The sequence below is a fragment of the Ranitomeya imitator genome, chromosome 2 (genome assembly GCF_032444005.1).
Source record: "Ranitomeya imitator isolate aRanImi1 chromosome 2, aRanImi1.pri, whole genome shotgun sequence".
NCBI classification, from domain to species: domain Eukaryota; kingdom Metazoa; phylum Chordata; class Amphibia; order Anura; family Dendrobatidae; genus Ranitomeya; species Ranitomeya imitator.
In genome coordinates, this window is record NC_091283.1 from 29,713,706 (window position 1) to 29,733,468 (window position 19,763).

The 19,763-nt window shown below is 45.2% G+C and overlaps 1 protein-coding gene across 2 annotated transcripts in view; it reads left to right on the forward strand.

Annotated features, from left to right (window-relative positions):
- The window catches only part of LOC138661552 (major histocompatibility complex class I-related gene protein-like), a 107,005-nt gene that overhangs the window by 21,503 nt on the left and 65,739 nt on the right, over positions 1-19,763 (forward strand). For both annotated transcript variants that reach the window (XM_069746352.1, XM_069746354.1), the window contains exon 2: positions 10,060-10,335. In XM_069746352.1, the coding sequence (XP_069602453.1) occupies positions 10,060-10,335 (276 nt within the window). The remainder of the gene's footprint in view (positions 1-10,059; positions 10,336-19,763) is intronic.

Consider the following 19,763-nt stretch of genomic DNA (forward strand, 5'->3'; position numbering starts at 1 on the left):
GAAAAACGAAAACACAAAAACGAAAAAGGGCTGCGGTGTGAAGGGGTTAATATAAAACAATAGGTATAATCATACCTCCCAACTTTTGAGGAAGGGAAAGAGGGATAAAGTCAGCGCCGCGGCAAATTTTAGGCCACACCTCTGACCACACCCATTTCACAACTAGCCACGCCCCAACCACACCCATTTAGCACTTCTGATCACAATGTTTCGTAAACAATAATTATAAACAAAAAAATATGGCCACACACGAAGCTCCATACTATACAATGGCCACACACGACGCTCCATACTGTACAATGGCCACACACGACGCTCCATACTATACAATGGCCACACACGACGCTCCATACTATACAATGGCCACACACGATGCTCCATACTATACAATGGCCACACACGATGCTCCATACTATACAATGGCCACACACGATGCTCCATACTATACAATGGCCACACACGATGCTCCATACTATACAATGGCCACACACGATGCTCCATACTATACAATGACCTCACATGATGCTCCATACTGGACAATGGCCACACACGACGCTCCATACTGTATAATGGCCACACACGATGCTCCATACTATACAATGGCCACACACGATGCTCCATACTATACAATGGCCACACACGATGCTCCATACTATACAATGGCCACACACGATGCTCCATACTATACAATGGCCACACACGATGCTCCATACTATACAATGGCCACACACGACGCTCCATACTGTACAATGGCCACACACGATGCTCCATACTATACAATGGCCACACACGATGCTCCATACTATACAATGACCTCACATGATGCTCCATACTGGACAATGGCCACACACGACGCTCCATACTGTATAATGGCCACACACGATGCTCCATACTATACAATGGCCACACACGATGCTCCATACTATACAATGGCCACACACGATGCTCCATACTATACAATGGCCACACACGATGCTCCATACTATACAATGGCCACACACGACGCTCCATACTGTACAATGGCCACACACGATGCTCCATACTATACAATGGCCACACACGATGCTCCATACTATACAATGGCCACACACGATGCTCCATACTATACAATGGCCACACACGATGCTCCATACTATACAATGGCCACACATGATGCTCCATACTATACAATGACCTCACATGATGCTCCATACTGGACAATGGCCACACACGATGCTCCATACTGTACAATGGCCACACACGATGCTCCATACTATACAATGGCCACACACGATGCTCCATACTATACAATGGCCACACACGATGCTCCATACTATACAATGGCCACACATGATGCTCCATACTATACAATGACCTCACATGACGCTCCATACTGGACAATGGCCACACACGATGCTCCATACTGTACAATGGCCACACACGACGCTCCATACTGGACAATGGCCACACACGATGCTCCATACTATACAATGGCCACACATGACGCTCCATACTGTACAATGGCCACACACGACGCTCCATACTGTACAATGGCCACACACGATGCTCCATACTATACAATGGCCACACACGATGCTCCATACAATACAATGGCCCCACACGACGCTCCATGCTATACAATGGCCCCACACGACGCTCCATAGTGTACAATGGCCACACACGACGCTCCATAGTGTACAATGGCCACACACGACGCTCCATAGTGTACAATGGCCACACACGACGCTCCATACTGTATAATGGCCACACACGACGCTCCATACTGTATAACGGCCCCACATGATGCTGCGTACAGCATACTTGCCCCACGTGATGGTCCATACAGTATTATGGCGCCACATTATGCTTTGTACAGTATAATGGCCCCACACGATGCTGGGTATAGAATAATGGCCACACATAATGCTGGGTACTGTATACTGGCCACATATGGTTACCCCACCCCCATCATTGCCTTCTCCATCACTACACACAGACACCTTTCACCGCGCTCCCTCGCAGCAGCCGGCAGCTTCCACACCCACGGCGCTGAATGGTGTCATCCAGCTGCGCCGCTGACTGCTCACGTTGCTGCAGCTGTGATACGCCACTGATAAAGACCTCCGTGTCTCCTGTGCCAGTCCGTGTCAGAGCGAGGAGCAATATCTGCTCTGATCTGACACAGCCAGCGTCCGCTCCGTACACATGCGACTCCGCTCCATATACCTCGTACACACACGACTCCGCTCCATACACCTTGCACATGCGGCTCCGCTCCATAAACACACGGCTCCGCTCCGTACACCTCATACATACGGCTCCTCCCCATACACCTTGTACACACACGGCTCCACTCCATACACTTCGTACACACATGGCTCCGCTCCATACACCTTATACACACACAGCTCCGCTCCGTACACCTCATACACACGGCTCCTCTCCATACATCTCGTACACACATGGCTCCGCTCAATACACCTTGCACATGCGGCTCTGCTCCGTACACCTCGTACACACATGACTGCGCTCCATTCACCTTGCACATGCGGCTCCGCTCCATACACCTCGTACACACACGGCTCCGCTCCATATACCTCATACACACACGGCTCCACTCCGTACACCTCGCACACACACGGCTCCACTCCGTACACCTCGCACACACGGCTCCACTCCGTACACCTCGCACACACGGCTCCACTCCATACACATTGCACACACACGGCTCAGCTCCATACACCTTATACACACACGGCTCCGCTCCATACACATTGCACACGCTGCTCCACTCCGTATACCTTGTACACACATGGCTCTGTTCCGCACACCTCGCACACACACGGCTCCACTCCGTACACCTTGTACACTTGGCTCCGCTCCGTACACACTGCACACACACGGTTCAGCTCCATACACCTTATATACACACGACTCCGCTCCATACACATTGCACACGCTGCTCCACTCCGTATACCTTGTACACACACATGGCTCTGCTCCGCACACCTCGTACACACGCTGCTCCGCTCCGTACACGTCTTACACACACGACTCTGCTCCACACACCTTTCACACGCTGCTCAGATTCATACACCTTGTACACACACAGCTCTGCTACATTACAGTGTCAGACTGTCACAGGGGCTTTGGTTTGGCCCTTTTTATGCAGGGGGGGGAAATAACAGCCACAATAGTGTTGTGTTGTCACCCTCTCCCAGGGTCATGGATCTCACTCACACTGATCTGCAGATAACACAGCAGTGAGCACTGGAGGCAGAGGGACGCTGTGAGTGTGTCCGTCCCTCCCTGCTCAGCCCCACTCATTCCACGCACCATTACACTAGCCAGGCATTATAATCAGCAGCTCCAGTCCACTCACACTGCTCTGCTGCTTACATTATTGCCGCCGGCACCCAGGCTGTTCGGCTGTTACCTCAAACTAGAAGTGTCCTCTCTCTCTCCCTCTCTGAACAGTGACGCTGGGAGACTCAGGAACATGGGGAAGGGGCGTGGCCTAACAAAAGGGGGTGTGGCGGAGTTCTCCTGCTGTCTCCCGGGATCAGAGCGTCCTGCGCTGGACAGCGGGGCAAAAGTCAAATCCGGGAAAGTCCCGCACAATGAGGGACGGTTGGGAGGTATGGGTATAATGAATATGTTAATATTAATAGTGAACCAAATTAATTTCAGCCTATCGGTTCGGCCTCCACAACAGTTGTAATCTCTCATGTTGCCCTTTGTGGAAACTAATTGCCCGCCCCTGCTCTAGACCCTGCTGTACTGTATAAGAATTAGATCTGTCTCTTTAAGAAAGCGAGGGCGGGAGTTGAGCGTAGTTTCTGTTTCAGTTCTAGCCTGAGGAGGAAATCTTATGCTGCTGTTATGCTGTGTGCTGGAGGAAAAGAGAAAAATAAAATACAGTTAAAGCTTACTCTCTCTTAAATTCCTTACACCGTGTGGACATTACAAATGGCGACGAGGATGGGATTGAATCACCTGCTTCTGTGAGTACTGACCCCTGCTTTACTGCTTCACACGCCAGCGCCACTGAGAGACTCCATCATGGCTGAATACTTGCACATGTTCCCACAGTTTGATATGACTGATGTCACTAATCTCTCTTATAACTGGAGAAAATGGTTAAATCGATTTGAGAATTTCCTGGAAGCAATGGATATAAAAGAGGAGAACAGAAAAAAAGCCTTGTTCCTGCATTGTGCGGGCACAGGAGTCTATGACATATACAGCACATTACCAGCAGCGGAGACAGACACGTACAGCAAATGCTCCAAAGCTCTCACCGACTACTTCAACCCTAAACAAAACATCAGATATGAAAGATACAAGTTCAGGATTGCTAAGCAGCTTCCAGAAGAATCCATAGACACCTATGTCACCCGGGTGTGCATTTACTGACGTAGATGATGAAATCCTAACTCAAGTAATTGTCACCTGCTCGTCTAATACCATAAGGCGTAAAGCTCTGCAGCAGGATCTCTCTCTGCATGACTTACTCAAGATGGCCCGTGCTATAGAGATAGCAGATCATAATAATAATAATAATCTTTATTTTTATATAGCGCTAACATATTCCGCAGCGCTTTACAGTTTGCACACATTATCATCACTGTCCCCGATTGGGCTCACAATCTAAATTCCCTATCAGTATGTCTTTGGAATGTGGGAGGAAACCGGAGTGCCCGGAGGAAACCCACGCAAACACGGAGAGAACATACAAACTCTTTGCAGATGTTGTCCTGGGTGGGATTAGAACCCAGGACCCCAGCGCTGCAAGGCTGTAGTGCTAACCACTGCGCCACCGTGCTGCCCATCAGGCAAGTGCAATGGAGAGTGGGAATAATTTACATGTGCATAATCTCAAACATAACAGTGCACAAGGCAAGCAGGCCCCGCAACAGAAGAAATGTTATAGATGTGGACAAGATTTCCCTCACCACATGAACAAATGTCCAGCTATAGGACAAACTTGCAGTAAATGTGGAAAAGGGAACCATTTTGCAGTTGTCTGCAAATCAGCACCCAACAAGTCTCCTCTGCCAATGACAAAGCCTGCAAATATAAAAATGGTAAATCAGGATATAGAAGAAGTGTCTGTGGCTGAGAACTATGTGTTCACGACGTCTGCCACTGGCTCAGTGCAGTCTCCATGTATTACACTCACCATCTGCAACACGGATATCACCTTTACAATAGATACAGGAGCTTCGGTGGATATCATAGACAGCAATACTTATGAATAGTTGAAAACAAAGCCAGTCTTACAGCAAGTGCATACTAAAATCTTCCCATATGGATCTAAAACACCTCTAGTTACAATGGGACAATTTGATGCTGAACTTAGCTATAAAGAAAATAGGCAGAAAACCACTTTTCACACATTACAAGGATCCGGAGGCTGTCTTCTCAGCTATCACACTGCCTTGAAGCTAGGACTCATCCAGATTGTTCATACCATAACCGACCCTGCGGACCTGGATGTACAAGCTATGGTGAATAGTTTTCCCTCCCTATTTAGTGGATTAGGAAAATTAAAGGACTCTCAAGTGCATCTTCATGTGGATGACAGTGTCCGTCCAGTAGCCCAGGCTCACAGGCGTATTCCATTTCACCTGAGAAAGAAGGTAGAAAAGGAACTCCAATTACTCATGGATGATGATGTCATTGAAACTGTTTCTGGTCCCACTCCGTGGGTCTCTCCACTTGTGGTAGTTCCAAAACCAAAGACTCCAGAGCAGGTAAGACTGTGTGTTGACATGCGCCTGCCCAACACTGCTATTCAAAGGGAAAGCCACATCTCACCCACAATTGATGACATTATTCATTTATTAAATGGAGCAACTGTTTTTTCAAAGCTCGACCTCAATAAGGGCTATCATCAATTAGAATTGAGTCCAGAATCCAGATACTTAACAACATTTTCCACCCATGTGGGTCTCAGAAGATACAAAAGATTGACGTTTGGGGTCTGCTCAGCAGCAGAAATTTTTCAGGATACGATAAGGAGCGTCATTCAACATATTCCAAATGCCTTTAATTACAGTGATGACTTACTGGTTTTTGGGAAAACTCAAGCTGAACATAATCGTGCTCTATATGCTATCTTTGAATGTCTGCTCTCTGCTGGACTCACTTTAAACAAAGAAAAATGCGAATTTGATAAAAATTCATTGGAGTTCTATGGTCACATTTTCTCGGCGGAAGGAGTACGACCTGATCCCAAGAAAGTGAAATCCATCAGAGCAGCTTCAATTCCACAGGATGCCAGTGAAGTGCGCTCTTTTCTTGGAATGGCAAGTTACTGTGCTAGATATAGTCCAAATTTTTCGACAATCAGCACTCCATTAAGGGAACTTACAAAACAAAATTGTGTTTTTCAATGGTCCCAAGACTGTCAGGCCTCTTTTGAAACAATCAAAAACGAACTCTGCTCAACAACCACCATGGCCTATTTTGATCCAGCTCTTCGAACCAAACTGATTGTGGATGCTAGTCCCGTGGGACTGGGTGCAATTTTAGCACAATACAAGGATGACAATCAAAGTCCCCACATCATTTCTTATGCAAGTAAAAGCTTAACAAGCACTGAAAGAAAGTATTCACAACCTGAAAAAGAAAGCTTGGCAGTCGTCTGGGGATGTGAACACTTTCACTTATTTCTCTATGGCGCTCCCTTCACTATTGTCACAGATCATCAAGCTCTCCTTACAATTTTTGGAAATCCCCGAGCTAAAATGCCAGCACGGATTGAACGATGGGGTCTACGTCTACAGGACTATAATTACAAAATTGTTCACAAACCTGGAAAATACAGCAATCCGGCTGATTATCTCTCAAGACATCCCACGAATGATGATTTACCTGTGCATTCCTCCATTGAAGAATACATCCACTTTGTTGCAGCTCACGCCGTGCCAAAAGCACTTTCTGTTGATCAGTTTGTGAATACGACAACAAGTGACAAGACACTCTGTGCCTTAATACAAATTATCCAAAATAGAAGGTGGCATGAAATTTAAAAGAAACAATTTCCTGAAGATGGGATTGATCTGAAAGAGTTAAAACTATTTTCAAATGTACGTGAGGAATTATCAGTCACTGAAGATCAACTCATCCTTCGTGGTACCAAACTGGTTGTACCTAAGGCCTTGCGCAACCTAGTCATACAGATAGCACACGAAGGTCATCTAGGAATTGTTGGCACAAAAAAGTTACTCAGAGAAAAAGTGTGGTTCCCAAATATGGATAAATTGGTGGAAGAGAAGATTGGACATTGCTCCACTTGTCAATTAATTACTCCATCATCAACTCTAGAGCCATTACAAATGTCTCCGTTACCCACTGCTGTATGGGAGGAAGTGGCAGTCGACATATATGGACCATTACCAAATGGCCAATACATTCTAGTAACAATTGATGAATATTCTAGATACCCTGTCATTTCATTCATCTCTTCAACGTCTGCTAATAGTGTCATACCAGAACTGGACGACATATTCTCTGCATATGGCATTCCAAGAGTGGTCAAAACAGATAATGGACCTCCATTCAATGGACATGTGTTTGCACAGTTTTCTGAATACTTGGGGTTCAGCCACAGAAAAATCACACCTTGCTGGCCGCAAGCTAATGGAATCGTAGAACGTTTCATGCGCACCATGGGGAAACGAATCAAGGCAGCTAGCCTGGAGCACACCCCGCTGAAACAGTCACTATACAAATTCCTGCGCAATTACCGCAATACACGCCACATTCCACCACTAATGCTGCGCCATCTCATCTAATGTTCAGCAGAACTCTTCGTACACGGATCCCTGATGTGACCAGTCATCCCTTACCAAATGACTCTTCAGTGCGATCAACGGATTTCTTTAACAAGCAAGCCATGAAACATTATGCAGACAGAAGGCGACGGGCACAGCCATGTGCCATCAAAAGAGGTGATATGGTTGTTGTGCGTCAAAAATCAACCAACAAAACCTCAGCTGTATATAGTCCTGCAAAATATAATGTTACTGAGAGAAAAGGCAGTATGGTCACGGCTGAGCGAGACGGACACTCCATCACTCGAAATTCCTCACATTTTAAAATCATACCGCAGAACAATGGTAATGAACTCCCACCAGTGGAAGATTTGATACCCGACAGTGGAGAGGACCAACAAGAGGTGACTGATCCGTCAGCACTGGACACCCCCAATGAACGCAGACATTACCCTACACGGGAAAGAAGGGCTCCATCGAGACTTATTGAAGAGATATTGTTTAAAAAAAAGGGAAATAAGACAATGCAGACATATGGTTTTTCTTGGACATTTTCGTGTTGTTACATTGTCAATATTTGTTTTAGGTTGTTAATATATATATATATATATATATATTAAAAAAAAGGGGGATGATGTAATGTATAAGAATTAGATCTGCGAGAGCGTGAGTTGAGAGTAGTTTCAGTTTCAGTTCTAGCCTGAGGAGGAAATCTTATGCTGCTGTTATGCTGTGTGCTGGAGGAAAAGAGAAGAATAAAATACAGTTAAAGCTTACTCTCTCTTAAATTCCTTACACCGTGTGGACATTACACCTGCCTTCCTTAAGCTGTGGCATAGGATTAGGCAGGGAGACGTAGTTTAGACTCCCCACTCCACGTCCCATGCTATAGCGGTGCGGTGGCCATCTTGGAACAGAAGGGAAGGAATGCACCAGGTAGGGTGATTATTAGACATGACAAGCACACAGCCATTTTTAAAACCCAGTTGGAGCATTGCTTTCATATTGAATCCATCAATTTGTGTTTTTGTTTTCCAAAATATGTGAAAAAGCCCTTTTTTTCTTTATTGGATGCCAGTGTGACCCTAACCTGCGACCTCATGCGTCAGATTGTCGTATTGGGTGTTATATCTCCATATTTTAATGCACATTTTATATATATATACAGTATTTAAAAGTGTCGCTTAAAGGCGTTGTCCACTTCTAGGGACAATGTTTTGTTATTTTATATCTATTATGTTCATATATTTACGGTTGTAAATCATCAATTTTTTGCAATTTCTTTTTGCTAAACATTTTGCAGTTAGTTTTTTTTTTTACAGGCTCTTTGTTTCACCACACATTCAACTTTGATGTGGTCATAAAATGACAGATATGTGTCACCGACCATGCGAATGAGCTCACCGATGCATTCCCAGTTAACTCATTCTGCAGCCAGCAGTAGAGAATACAAAGCAGAGACTATAGAAGGCAAACAGTGTAATTTTTTTAATGAAATCCAATTGCAAAAAATGTTTGTAGCCACAAATACATGCATTAAGGTAAAAACGAAATTGCACCCAAAGGTGCCCAGCCCCTTTAAACAGTGAACGTGTCTTGTCAGATAATGCTGTTAACCTGGAGATATAGGGTTAATCCTCAGGTCAGTAGTGTTATGAAGTCTATGCTGCCTTGTTCTGAGTCTTATAGACCTAAAGAGGCTATCCAATACTGGGCGAACCCCTTTAAATGGAATCACGTATTTGCTACGTTATCTGAGAGCAGCATAATGTAGGAAAAGAGAACCTGATTCCAGCGATGTGTTACTCTGTTTCACATCTGTACCCAGTAAACTATCAGATTCTTAGATGTAGCAAATAGCAGAGCTGAGCAAGATGACCCCGCCCACACCACATATAACTCCGCCTACACCAGGCTCTCTGTGTACATTGTCTATTGAGAGTGAGCTGCTTATCACAGGAGGGGGCGTGGTTGGACTAGAAGTCACATGAGCAACAGTCCTGGCAGTGATAATGCCCTGGTGATGAAACCTTCACTGTAAGTAAACAACGGCACACAGCCTAATAAGTGATACATCTCTGAAATCTGTGTTTCAGCCCCCATCTCCTGTTGTGTTCAGATTACATAGCAAAAACCTGCTGACAGATTCCCTTTAATTGAGCTGGCGCGATACTGTGATGAGTAAGTGTTGATTTTTTGGAGGGGGTGTATATTGGATAACTGTATTATACAATGAATGGACAAAATATAAGTTCTCTCTTTTCTTTCAATTTTTTTGAGCATTTTTCCTATTTTTTAGGATTCCACATTCTGCAGGCGTTATATGGATGCACGTTACGTGATAACGGCACGGTCCTGGCTTCACTGAGTCATCATCTGGATGGAAAACCATTTATGTCTCTGAATATGGAGTCGGCAAGGTTTATAGCCGAGACGCCGGATGCCCAGAAAATTGCACAAAGATTTAATTTTAATGAATCTGAACTACAAGAAATCCGAAAAATGTTTGTGAATACATGTATCCCGCACATCACCGAACTACTGTCACTGGGAAACTGCACATTTAGTAGGAAAGGTAAGGCTGGCGGCAGGGGCTCGGCCTATCCAGAAGACTGTGTATGTTTCCTTATTATTTCCGCTGGTCAATGTCATCGTACATCAACAGCCACAATCTATCAGAGCTCATCCTCATATCTCCCCAAGTACAATATTACCGCTTTATCCAATACCGTTCTACAATAAGGCTCCATGTAACTTTATACTTCACGTCCACTCCGTGTGCCAGGAAAGCTCCCAGTGCTCACACTAATATTGTCCATAAGAAAGCGCTGCTCCGTTTTCTTCCATCATTGTATATTTTATAAAGGGACAGTTTTCGGCTGACTTCATGTCCAAAAGCAGAGGGTGCGACCGGGCTCGTGCTGGATGGAGGCCCTCTGACGGCAGTAGTTATTTCAACTGGATGTGCGTCCGGGGATGCACATTCAGTTGAAATGTATTCCAGTGCAGAGACCCGCCAGGTCCCTGCACTGCAATACATGCTGCCGACCAATCAGAGGTAGGCAGCTGACTTTGGCGTGTAAGTCACCGGTGGCACATAGCTGTTGCTTTCACGCTGAAGCTAAAAAAAGTAAATGATTGTACTCACCTTCCACCGCTCCCCCGAGATGTCCTTTTCCACATCTGGTGCAGAAGCCTATGGAAGAGGACACCGCACATTGTAAGATCCGGTGATTAGAAACTTATTTTTTTTATATATATATATTCTAAAAGAGCCACAGAACATGGATATCACCCAGGATGGGGCACATTATACCAGGATGGGGGACATATATTACTGGAAGGAGCCCACAATGAAGCACATTATACCAGGATGGGGGACATATATTACTGGAAGGAGCCCACAATGAAGCACATTATACCAGGATGGGGGACATATATTACTGGAAGGGACCCAGGATGGGGGACATTATACCAGGATGGGGGACATATATTACTGGAAGGGGTACAGGATGGGGCACATTATACCTGGATGGGGGACATATATTACTGGAAGGAGCCCAGGATGGGGGACATTATACCAGGATGGGGGACATATATTACTGGAAGGAGCCCAGGATGGGGGGACATTATACCAGGATGGGGGACATATATTACTGGAAGGAGCCCAGGATGGGGGGACATTATACCAGGATGGGGGACATATATTACTGGAAGGGGCCCAGAATGGGGCACATTATACCAGGTTGGGGGACATATATTACTGGAAGGAGCCCAGGATGGGGGGACATTATACCAGGATGGGGGACATATATTACTGGAAGGGGCCCAGAATGGGGCACATTATATCAGGATGGGGGACATATATTACTGGAAGGAGCCCAGGATGGGGGGACATTATACCAGGATGGGGGACATATATTACTGGAAGGGGCCCAGAATGGAGCACATTATACCAGGATGGGGGACATATATTACTGGAAGGAGCCCAGGATGGGGGGACATTATACCAGGATGGGGGACATATATTACTGGAAGGGGCCCAGGATGGGGCACATTATACCAGGATGGGAGGCATATTCTACTGGAAGGGGCCCAGAATGGGGCACATTATACCAGGATGGGGGACATATATTACTGGAAGGAGCCCAGGATGGGGGACATTATACCACGATGGGGGACAAATATTACTGGAAGGGGCCCAGGATGGGGCACATTATACCAGGATGGGAGGCATATTCTACTGGAAGGGGTCCAGGATGGGGCACATTATACCAGGATGGGGGACATATATTACTGGAAGGAGCCCAGGATGGGGGACATTATACCACGATGGGGGACAAATATTACTGGAAGGGGCCCAGGATGGGGCACATTATACCAGGATGGGAGGCATATTCTACTGGAAGGGGCCCAGAATGGGGCACATTATACGACGATGGGAGACATATATTCCGGGAAGCGGCCCAGGATGGGGCACATTATACCAGGATGGGAGACATATATTCTGGGAAGGGGCCCAGAGAGGGGCACATTATTCGACGATGGGGGACATATATTACTGGAAGGGGCCCAGGATGGGGGACATTATACCAGGATGGGGGACATATATTACTGGAAGGAGCCCAGGATGGGGGACATTATACCAGGATGGGGGACATATATTACTGGAAGGGGCCCAGGATGGGGCACATTATACCACTAGGGGACATATATTACTAGAAGGGGCCCAGAATGGGGCACATTATAAGACGATGGGGGACATATATTATTGGAAGGGGCCCAGGATGGGGGACATTATACCAGGATGGGGGACATATACTACTGGAAGGGGCCCAGGATGGGGCACATTATACCAGGATGGGGGGCATATATTACTGGAAGGGGCCCAGGATGGGGTACATTATACCACTAGGGAACATATATTACTGAAAGGGCCCAGGATGGGGTACATTATACCAGGATGGGGGACATATACTACTAGAAGGGGCCCAGAAAGGGGCACATTATACGATGATGGGGGACATATATTATTGGAAGGGGCCCAGGATGGGCACATTATACCAGGATGGGGGACATATATTACTGGAAGGGGCCCAGGATGGGATATATTATACCAGGATGGGGGACATATATTACTGGAAGTGGTTCAAGATAAGGGACATGATACAACAAAAAGGCCCAGGGTGTAGGACATTATACCTGGAAGAGGCCCTGGCTTGGGGACATTATTACAGGCAGAGGCACAATATTGGTGACATTTATACAGAAGGCAATTGTTACATGAGGGCAAACACGTACGTCTTCACAGGATATGAAATGCTACAAGATGAACATGCGGACGTAGACCCAGGTCCAAATTTTGCATTGGGGCCCAACAGACTCTAGTGAAGCCCCTGATTACACTTTGTTTTTCCTTTTGCAGAAGCTCCGGTTGTGAAGGTGACCCATGTCCCAGTAGACAATGGCACATTTGTGGTGCGCTGCCGGGCGTATGGACATTACCCCAAAGACATCTCCATAATGTGGTACAAGAATGGAGAACAGATGTCGTCAGAGATGATGGAAAGGACGACGCTGCCATTATTGGACCTGACGTATCTGACCTCTTTATCGTTTAATGTCACGTCCATGGCCGATGATGTGTACACCTGTAAGGTCAACCACAGTAGTATGCTGCGGGACTTCGCCCAGGACTAGTGTAAGTGGAGTAAACTGCTTAAAGTAGAGTGAAACCATTATTTTACAGTATTGATTTCCTATCGCTCCATACAGTCAAAAAAAAACAAAGCAGAGTAATAACGAGCCTCGTAGTGGAATACTGCCATTGTTTATAGGCGAAACCCACAAAAGTTCATAAGCGCAGAAGACCGGAAAAGTTACAAAGTAATCGATGGAAACAACGAGGAGTAACACTCTGTATTTCACCGACTTTAAGACAAACTTTAAGCAAAAAAAAAAACTTCATAGATATCTTAAGGTCCAAAGTCAGGAGGAGACCATGTTCCTAGCACCAGCGAGTGTTCATCAATCTCTGTGCCTTAAACAGGGAGTCACGATGACACGTCCACCACAAGCTCCAGCAATGACTCTGCAGAGCATCGCGACCACCAGAGGACACCACCGTGTTCTGGCCGCTCTCCGCTCATTATAACTGCCTGGACAGACTGACAACCTCCGATAGGCACCTCCAGAGCTGCTCCCCAGATGGCCACCATGTCCCGGGTTGTACTTCTCTCTCAGAATAAACATTTATTAACGATTTTTTAGAATATAGGTAATAAATTATTCATTTCTGGTGCTGGCGAAACGTATGGAGCAGCTAGAATACACGATGGACGGCCGCCCCATATTATTCTCCTGTGATAAATATTTATTATGGAGATAACCTCTTTAACAAACAAGTCTACCAATTATTCGTCAATCGTGTTTCTGCTACAATATATTAACTGAGGGCCATTATATGGAGATCATGGTGGCAATAGCACAAACTCTCATGGGAGCTCTATACATTTGGCTGCTTTTGGCTTTTTTTTTCTCCTGCAGTTAATCAGTGAACAGAAATGTCAAAGTGACCACAAGCTAAAAAGTAGAAAATGGTAAAGGGCTTCATAACGTAAGGATCTGGGCACATGGGTTACGAGTCCCCTTGTGCCACTATTTGTCACCGCATATGCTAATTAAATTTGACATCAGTGTATATTACATTCATGGTGAATATTCCTGATGAAGGGATCGGCATGATGCAGAAACGTTGACATTTTATCTACGAAATAATGAACGTTCCGAAAAAAATAAATAAATCAGCAATCGGTGTTTCCTGACTGGGAGCAGCGCCACGTTTCAAAATTCTTCAAGTTTTTACAGAAGGAGTAATGACAAATGACAAACTAACTTTGCCTTTTATCTCACCGAGCAATAATCCCTCATGAGGTTTCTCTTGTCTTTCTTGCTTTTTCTATTCTATGGCGCCTCTTCTTCCTCTTCTTACATTGATATGCCAAAAGTATTTTACTCAATCCCTTAATTATATGTGTAGACATAGATACAATCATTAATGGACATAAAACTTTTTTTTTTCCTAAACAGGGATTTCTGGTGATTTTGGTAATCTCAGCAGCGCCCCCTCTGGCCCCTCTGTTGGGGCAGTAATCGGTATCTGCCTGGCTGTCATCCTCGTCATCGTTATCATTGTGTTTGGTTCAGTGTCCTTTGCAATCAGCAGAAGACAATGAGACTAACAGAGCGGGAATAAAGAACAAGTCACAAATCCCCAAACACTAAAGACATGAAGATCAATATCCGCTCCCAACACTAATGTGGCAAATTGTCGTTCTGATAAGATATCTTACAAAGTTTCTTAATTTCATGTGCATTATTCATTTATGAAATAAAAATGAAAACAATGGTCACTATTTAAAGGGAGTCATTGGGTGGCGTATCTATCATTACATTTCTGTCGGTCTATAAAATCAGATTCCATTGCCCCGATATATAACCTATGGTCCCTCGCTCCTGGTGTATAACATTGTCCCTCCACCCCTAGTGTATAACACCTGCCCCTCAACCCCTAGTGTATAACATCTGGTCCTCCACCCCTAGTGTATAACCTCTGGCCTTCCACCCCTAGTTTATAAGATCTGACCCTCCACCCCTAGTGTATAACATCTGCTCCTCCACCCCTAGCGTATAACATCTGGTCCTCCACCCCTAGTGTACAACCTCTGGCCCTCCACCCCTAGTTTATAGGATCTGACCCTCCACCCCTAGTGTATAACATCTGGCACTCCACCCCTAGTTTATAAGATATGTCCCTCCACCCCTAGAGTATAACATCTAGCCCTCCACCCCTAGTGTATAACATCTGGCCCTCCACCCCTAGTGTATAACATCTGGTCCTCCACCCCTAGTTTATAACATCTGGCCCTCTACCCCTAGTGTATAACATCTGGTCCTCCACCTCTAGTTTATAACATCTGGTCCTCCACTCCTAGTATACAACCTCTGGCCCTCCTCCCCTAGTTTATAAGATCTGACCCTCCACCCCTAGTGTATAACATCTAGCCCTCCACCCCTAGTGTATAACATCTGGTCCTCCACCCCTAGTTTATAACTTCTGGCCCTCTACCGCTAGTGTATAACATCCAGCCCTCCACCCCTAGTGTATAATATCCTTCCCCTAGCCCTTGGTGTATAACATCTGGTCCTCCACCCCTAGTGTATAACATCTGGTCCTCCACCCCTAGTGTATAACATCTAGCCCTCCACCCCTAGTGTATAACATCTGGTCCTCCCCCCTAGTTTATAACATATGGTCCTCCACCCCTAGTGTATAACATCTAGCCCTCCACCCCTAGTGTATAACATCTGGTCCTCCCCCTAGTTTATAACATCTGGTCCTCCACCCCTAGTGTATAACATCTGGTCCTCCCCCCTAGTTTATAACATATGGTCCTCCACCCCTAGTGTATAACATCTAGCCCTCCACCCCTAGTGTATAACATCTGGTCCTCCCCCTAGTTTATAACATCTGGTCCTCCACCCCTAGTGTATAACATCCAGCCCTCCACCCCTAGTGTATAATATCCTTCCCCTAGCCCTTGGTGTATAACATCCGGCCCTTCGCCCCAGGTGTATAACATGTGTGACGACAGACCGAACTGAATAACATCTATAAATACATATCAGGGCGTGCCCCTGTTAAAGAAGCTTGTGCGAAACGGCGCTCGTCGAGCTCGGGATCACGGCACTGGCACCTCCTAGCAGGCACAGCCCCCTCTCCTAAATACAGATACCACTGATGCATATCAATACAATTTATTCAAAGCCCCCTCTCCTGTCTAACATCAATACTACAGGTAATATTTATCACCCTTTTTCGGCTAAGCCTTCTTTATACCATTCAGACATTCTTAAGGTACCTTCACACATAACGATATCGTTATTGATATCGTTGCTTTTTGTGACGTAGCAACGATATCGTTAAGCAAATCGTTATGTGTGACAGCGACCAACGATCAGGCCCCTGCTGGGAGATCGTTGGTCGCAGGGCCGCGCTTAGTAACCCGATGTTTACCCTGGTTACCAGCGTAAAAGTAAAAAAAACAAACACTACATACTTACCTACCGCTGTCTGTCCCCGGCGTTCTGCTCTGCACTCCTCCTGCACTGGCTGTGAGCGTCGGTCAGCCGGAAAGCAGAGCGGTGACGTCACCGCTCTGCTTTCCGGCCGCTGTGCTCACAGCCAGTGCAGGAGGAGTGCAGAGCAGAGCGCCGGGGACAGACAGCGGTAGGTAAGTATGTAGTGTTTGTTTTTTTTACTTTTACGCTGGTAACCAGGGTAAACATCGGGTTACTAAGCGCGGCCCTGCGCTTAGTAACCCGATGTTTACCCTGGTTACCCGGGGACCTCGGGATCGTTGGTCGCTGGAGAGCGGTCTGTGTGACAGCTCTCCAGCGACCAAACAGTGACGCTGCAGCGATCGGCATCGTTGTCGGTGTCGCTGCAGCGTCGCTGAGTGTGAAGGTACCTTTAGGCACTAGTTAGTGTTCGCACATACCAGGTGTACTAACAACTTCGGTTGCATTCTCTGGTTTCCATTGTCTTTCTGCTCTGCTCTGCTATCTAGGTATTGGTTCTTCTGGCAGCCGCTACTAGGGAACTCACACCATTTATCTGCTATAGGTATATATATATATACAGGTCCTTCTCAAAAAATTAGCATATAGTGTTAAATTTCATTATTTACCATAATGTAATGATTACAATTAAACTTTCATATATTATAGATTCATTATCCACCAACTGAAATTTGTCAGGTCTTTTATTGTTTTAATACTGATGATTTTGGCATACAACTCCTGATAACCCAAAAAACCTGTCTCAATAAATTAGCATATCAAGAAAAGGTTCTCTAAACGACCTATTACCCTAATCTTCTGAATCAACTAATTAACTCTAAACACATGCAAAAGATACCTGAGGCTTTTATAAACTCCCTGCCTGGTTCATTACTCAAAACCCCCATCATGGGTAAGACTAGCGACCTGACAGATGTCAAGAAGGCCATCATTGACACCCTCAAGCAAGAGGGTAAGACCCAGAAAGAAATTTCTCAACAAATAGGCTGTTCCCAGAGTGCTGTATCAAGGCACCTCAATGGTAAGTCTGTTGGAAGGAAACAATGTGGCAGAAACCGCTGTACAACGAGAAGAGGAGACCGGACCCTGAGGAAGATTGTGGAGAAGGACCGATTCCAGACCTTGGGGAACCTGAGGAAGCAGTGGACTGAGTCTGGTGTGGAAACATCCAGAGCCACCGTGCACAGGCGTGTGCAGGAAATGGGCTACAGGTGCCGCATTCCCCAGGTAAAGCCACTTTTGAACCATAAACAGCGGCAGAGGCGCCTGACCTGGGCTACAGAGAAGCAGCACTGGACTGTTGCTAAGTGGTCCCAAGTACTTTTTTCTGATGAAAGCAAATTTTGCATGTCATTGGGAAATCAAGGTGCCAGAGTCTGGAGGAAGACTGGGGAGAAGGAAATGCCAAAATGCCTGAAGTCCAGTGTCAAGTACCCACAGTCAGTGATGGTGTGGGGTGCCATGTCAGCTGCTAGTGTTGGTCCACTGTGTTTCATCAAGGGCAGGGTCAATGCAGCTAGCTATCAGGAGATTTTGGAGCACTTCATGCTTCCATCGGCTGAAATGCTTTATGGAGATGAAGATTTCATTTTTCAGCACGACCTGGCACCTGCTCACAGTGCCAAAACCACTGGTAAATGGTTTACTGACCATGGTATTACTGTGCTCAATTGGCCTGCCAACTCTCCTGACCTGAACCCCATAGAGAATCTGTGGGATATTGTGAAGAGAAAGTTGAGAGACGCAAGACCCAACACTCTGGATGAGCTTAAGGCCGCTATTGAAGCATCCTGGGCCTCCATAACATCTCAGCAGTGTCACAGGCTGATTGCCTCCATGCCACGCCGCATTGAAGCAGTCATTTCTGCCAAAGGATTCCCGACCAAGTATTGAGTGCATAACTGAACATTATTATTTGATGGGTTTTTTGTTTGTTATTAAAAAACACTTTTATTTGATTGGATGGGTGAAATATGCTAATTTATTGAGACAGGTTTTTTGGGTTATCAGGAGTTGTATGCCAAAATCATCAGTATTAAAACAATAAAAGACCTGACAAATTTCAGTTGGTGGATAATGAATCTATAATATATGAAAGTTTAATTGTAATCATTACATTATGGTAAATAATGAAATTTAACACTATATGCTAATTTTTTGAGAAGGACCTGTATATATATGAGGCCGCATTACTAATATCCTCTTTGATTTGATTGCTTCAAGTGGCAGCTCATTTTCTAGGGTATGTGTATTTTTTATCTGTAGCAGCCTCATATCTATAATTACCGTATATTCTGTTTTGTGGCTGTGCCGCTAATATGCTTGTTATAGCCCACATTGCTACTTAGCTTTATTTTGGGCTTCCTGCTTTCATCCATTTTTGGAGTTTGCCATCTTTTGTGTTATTGATCCCGTGGTAGTCTGGTGTTTTTTCCACCACCCCCCCTGTTCTTTTTCATCATTTTTTATTTTGTTTTGTGTACAGATTTATTTATTTATGTAATAAAATTTACTCTTTTATTGAAAATAATTTTCTTCTCCTTCACTTCTTTTCTGGCATGGGATTTCATGCCAGGATATGTATTTATTCCTGTCGAAGTGACCGCAACTAATACTTTGGACTATGGGTTTACTGAATAATGTACAAATTTTATCAAAAGGTTGTGAACCCCAGATTTATTAACAATGTTCTCATTTTCGGCAGGATTCCTCCTGCCATATGACCTATAGATGTTTATTCTCCAACTGTTTTTCTTATTATTATCTTGTGTGAATAAAGTGATTTCCAACTTCGATTGCCTTCTTTATTCAAGATCCCCAAATTAAATCCTCACATCTAACTTCCTGGTAACTTCGGTATTC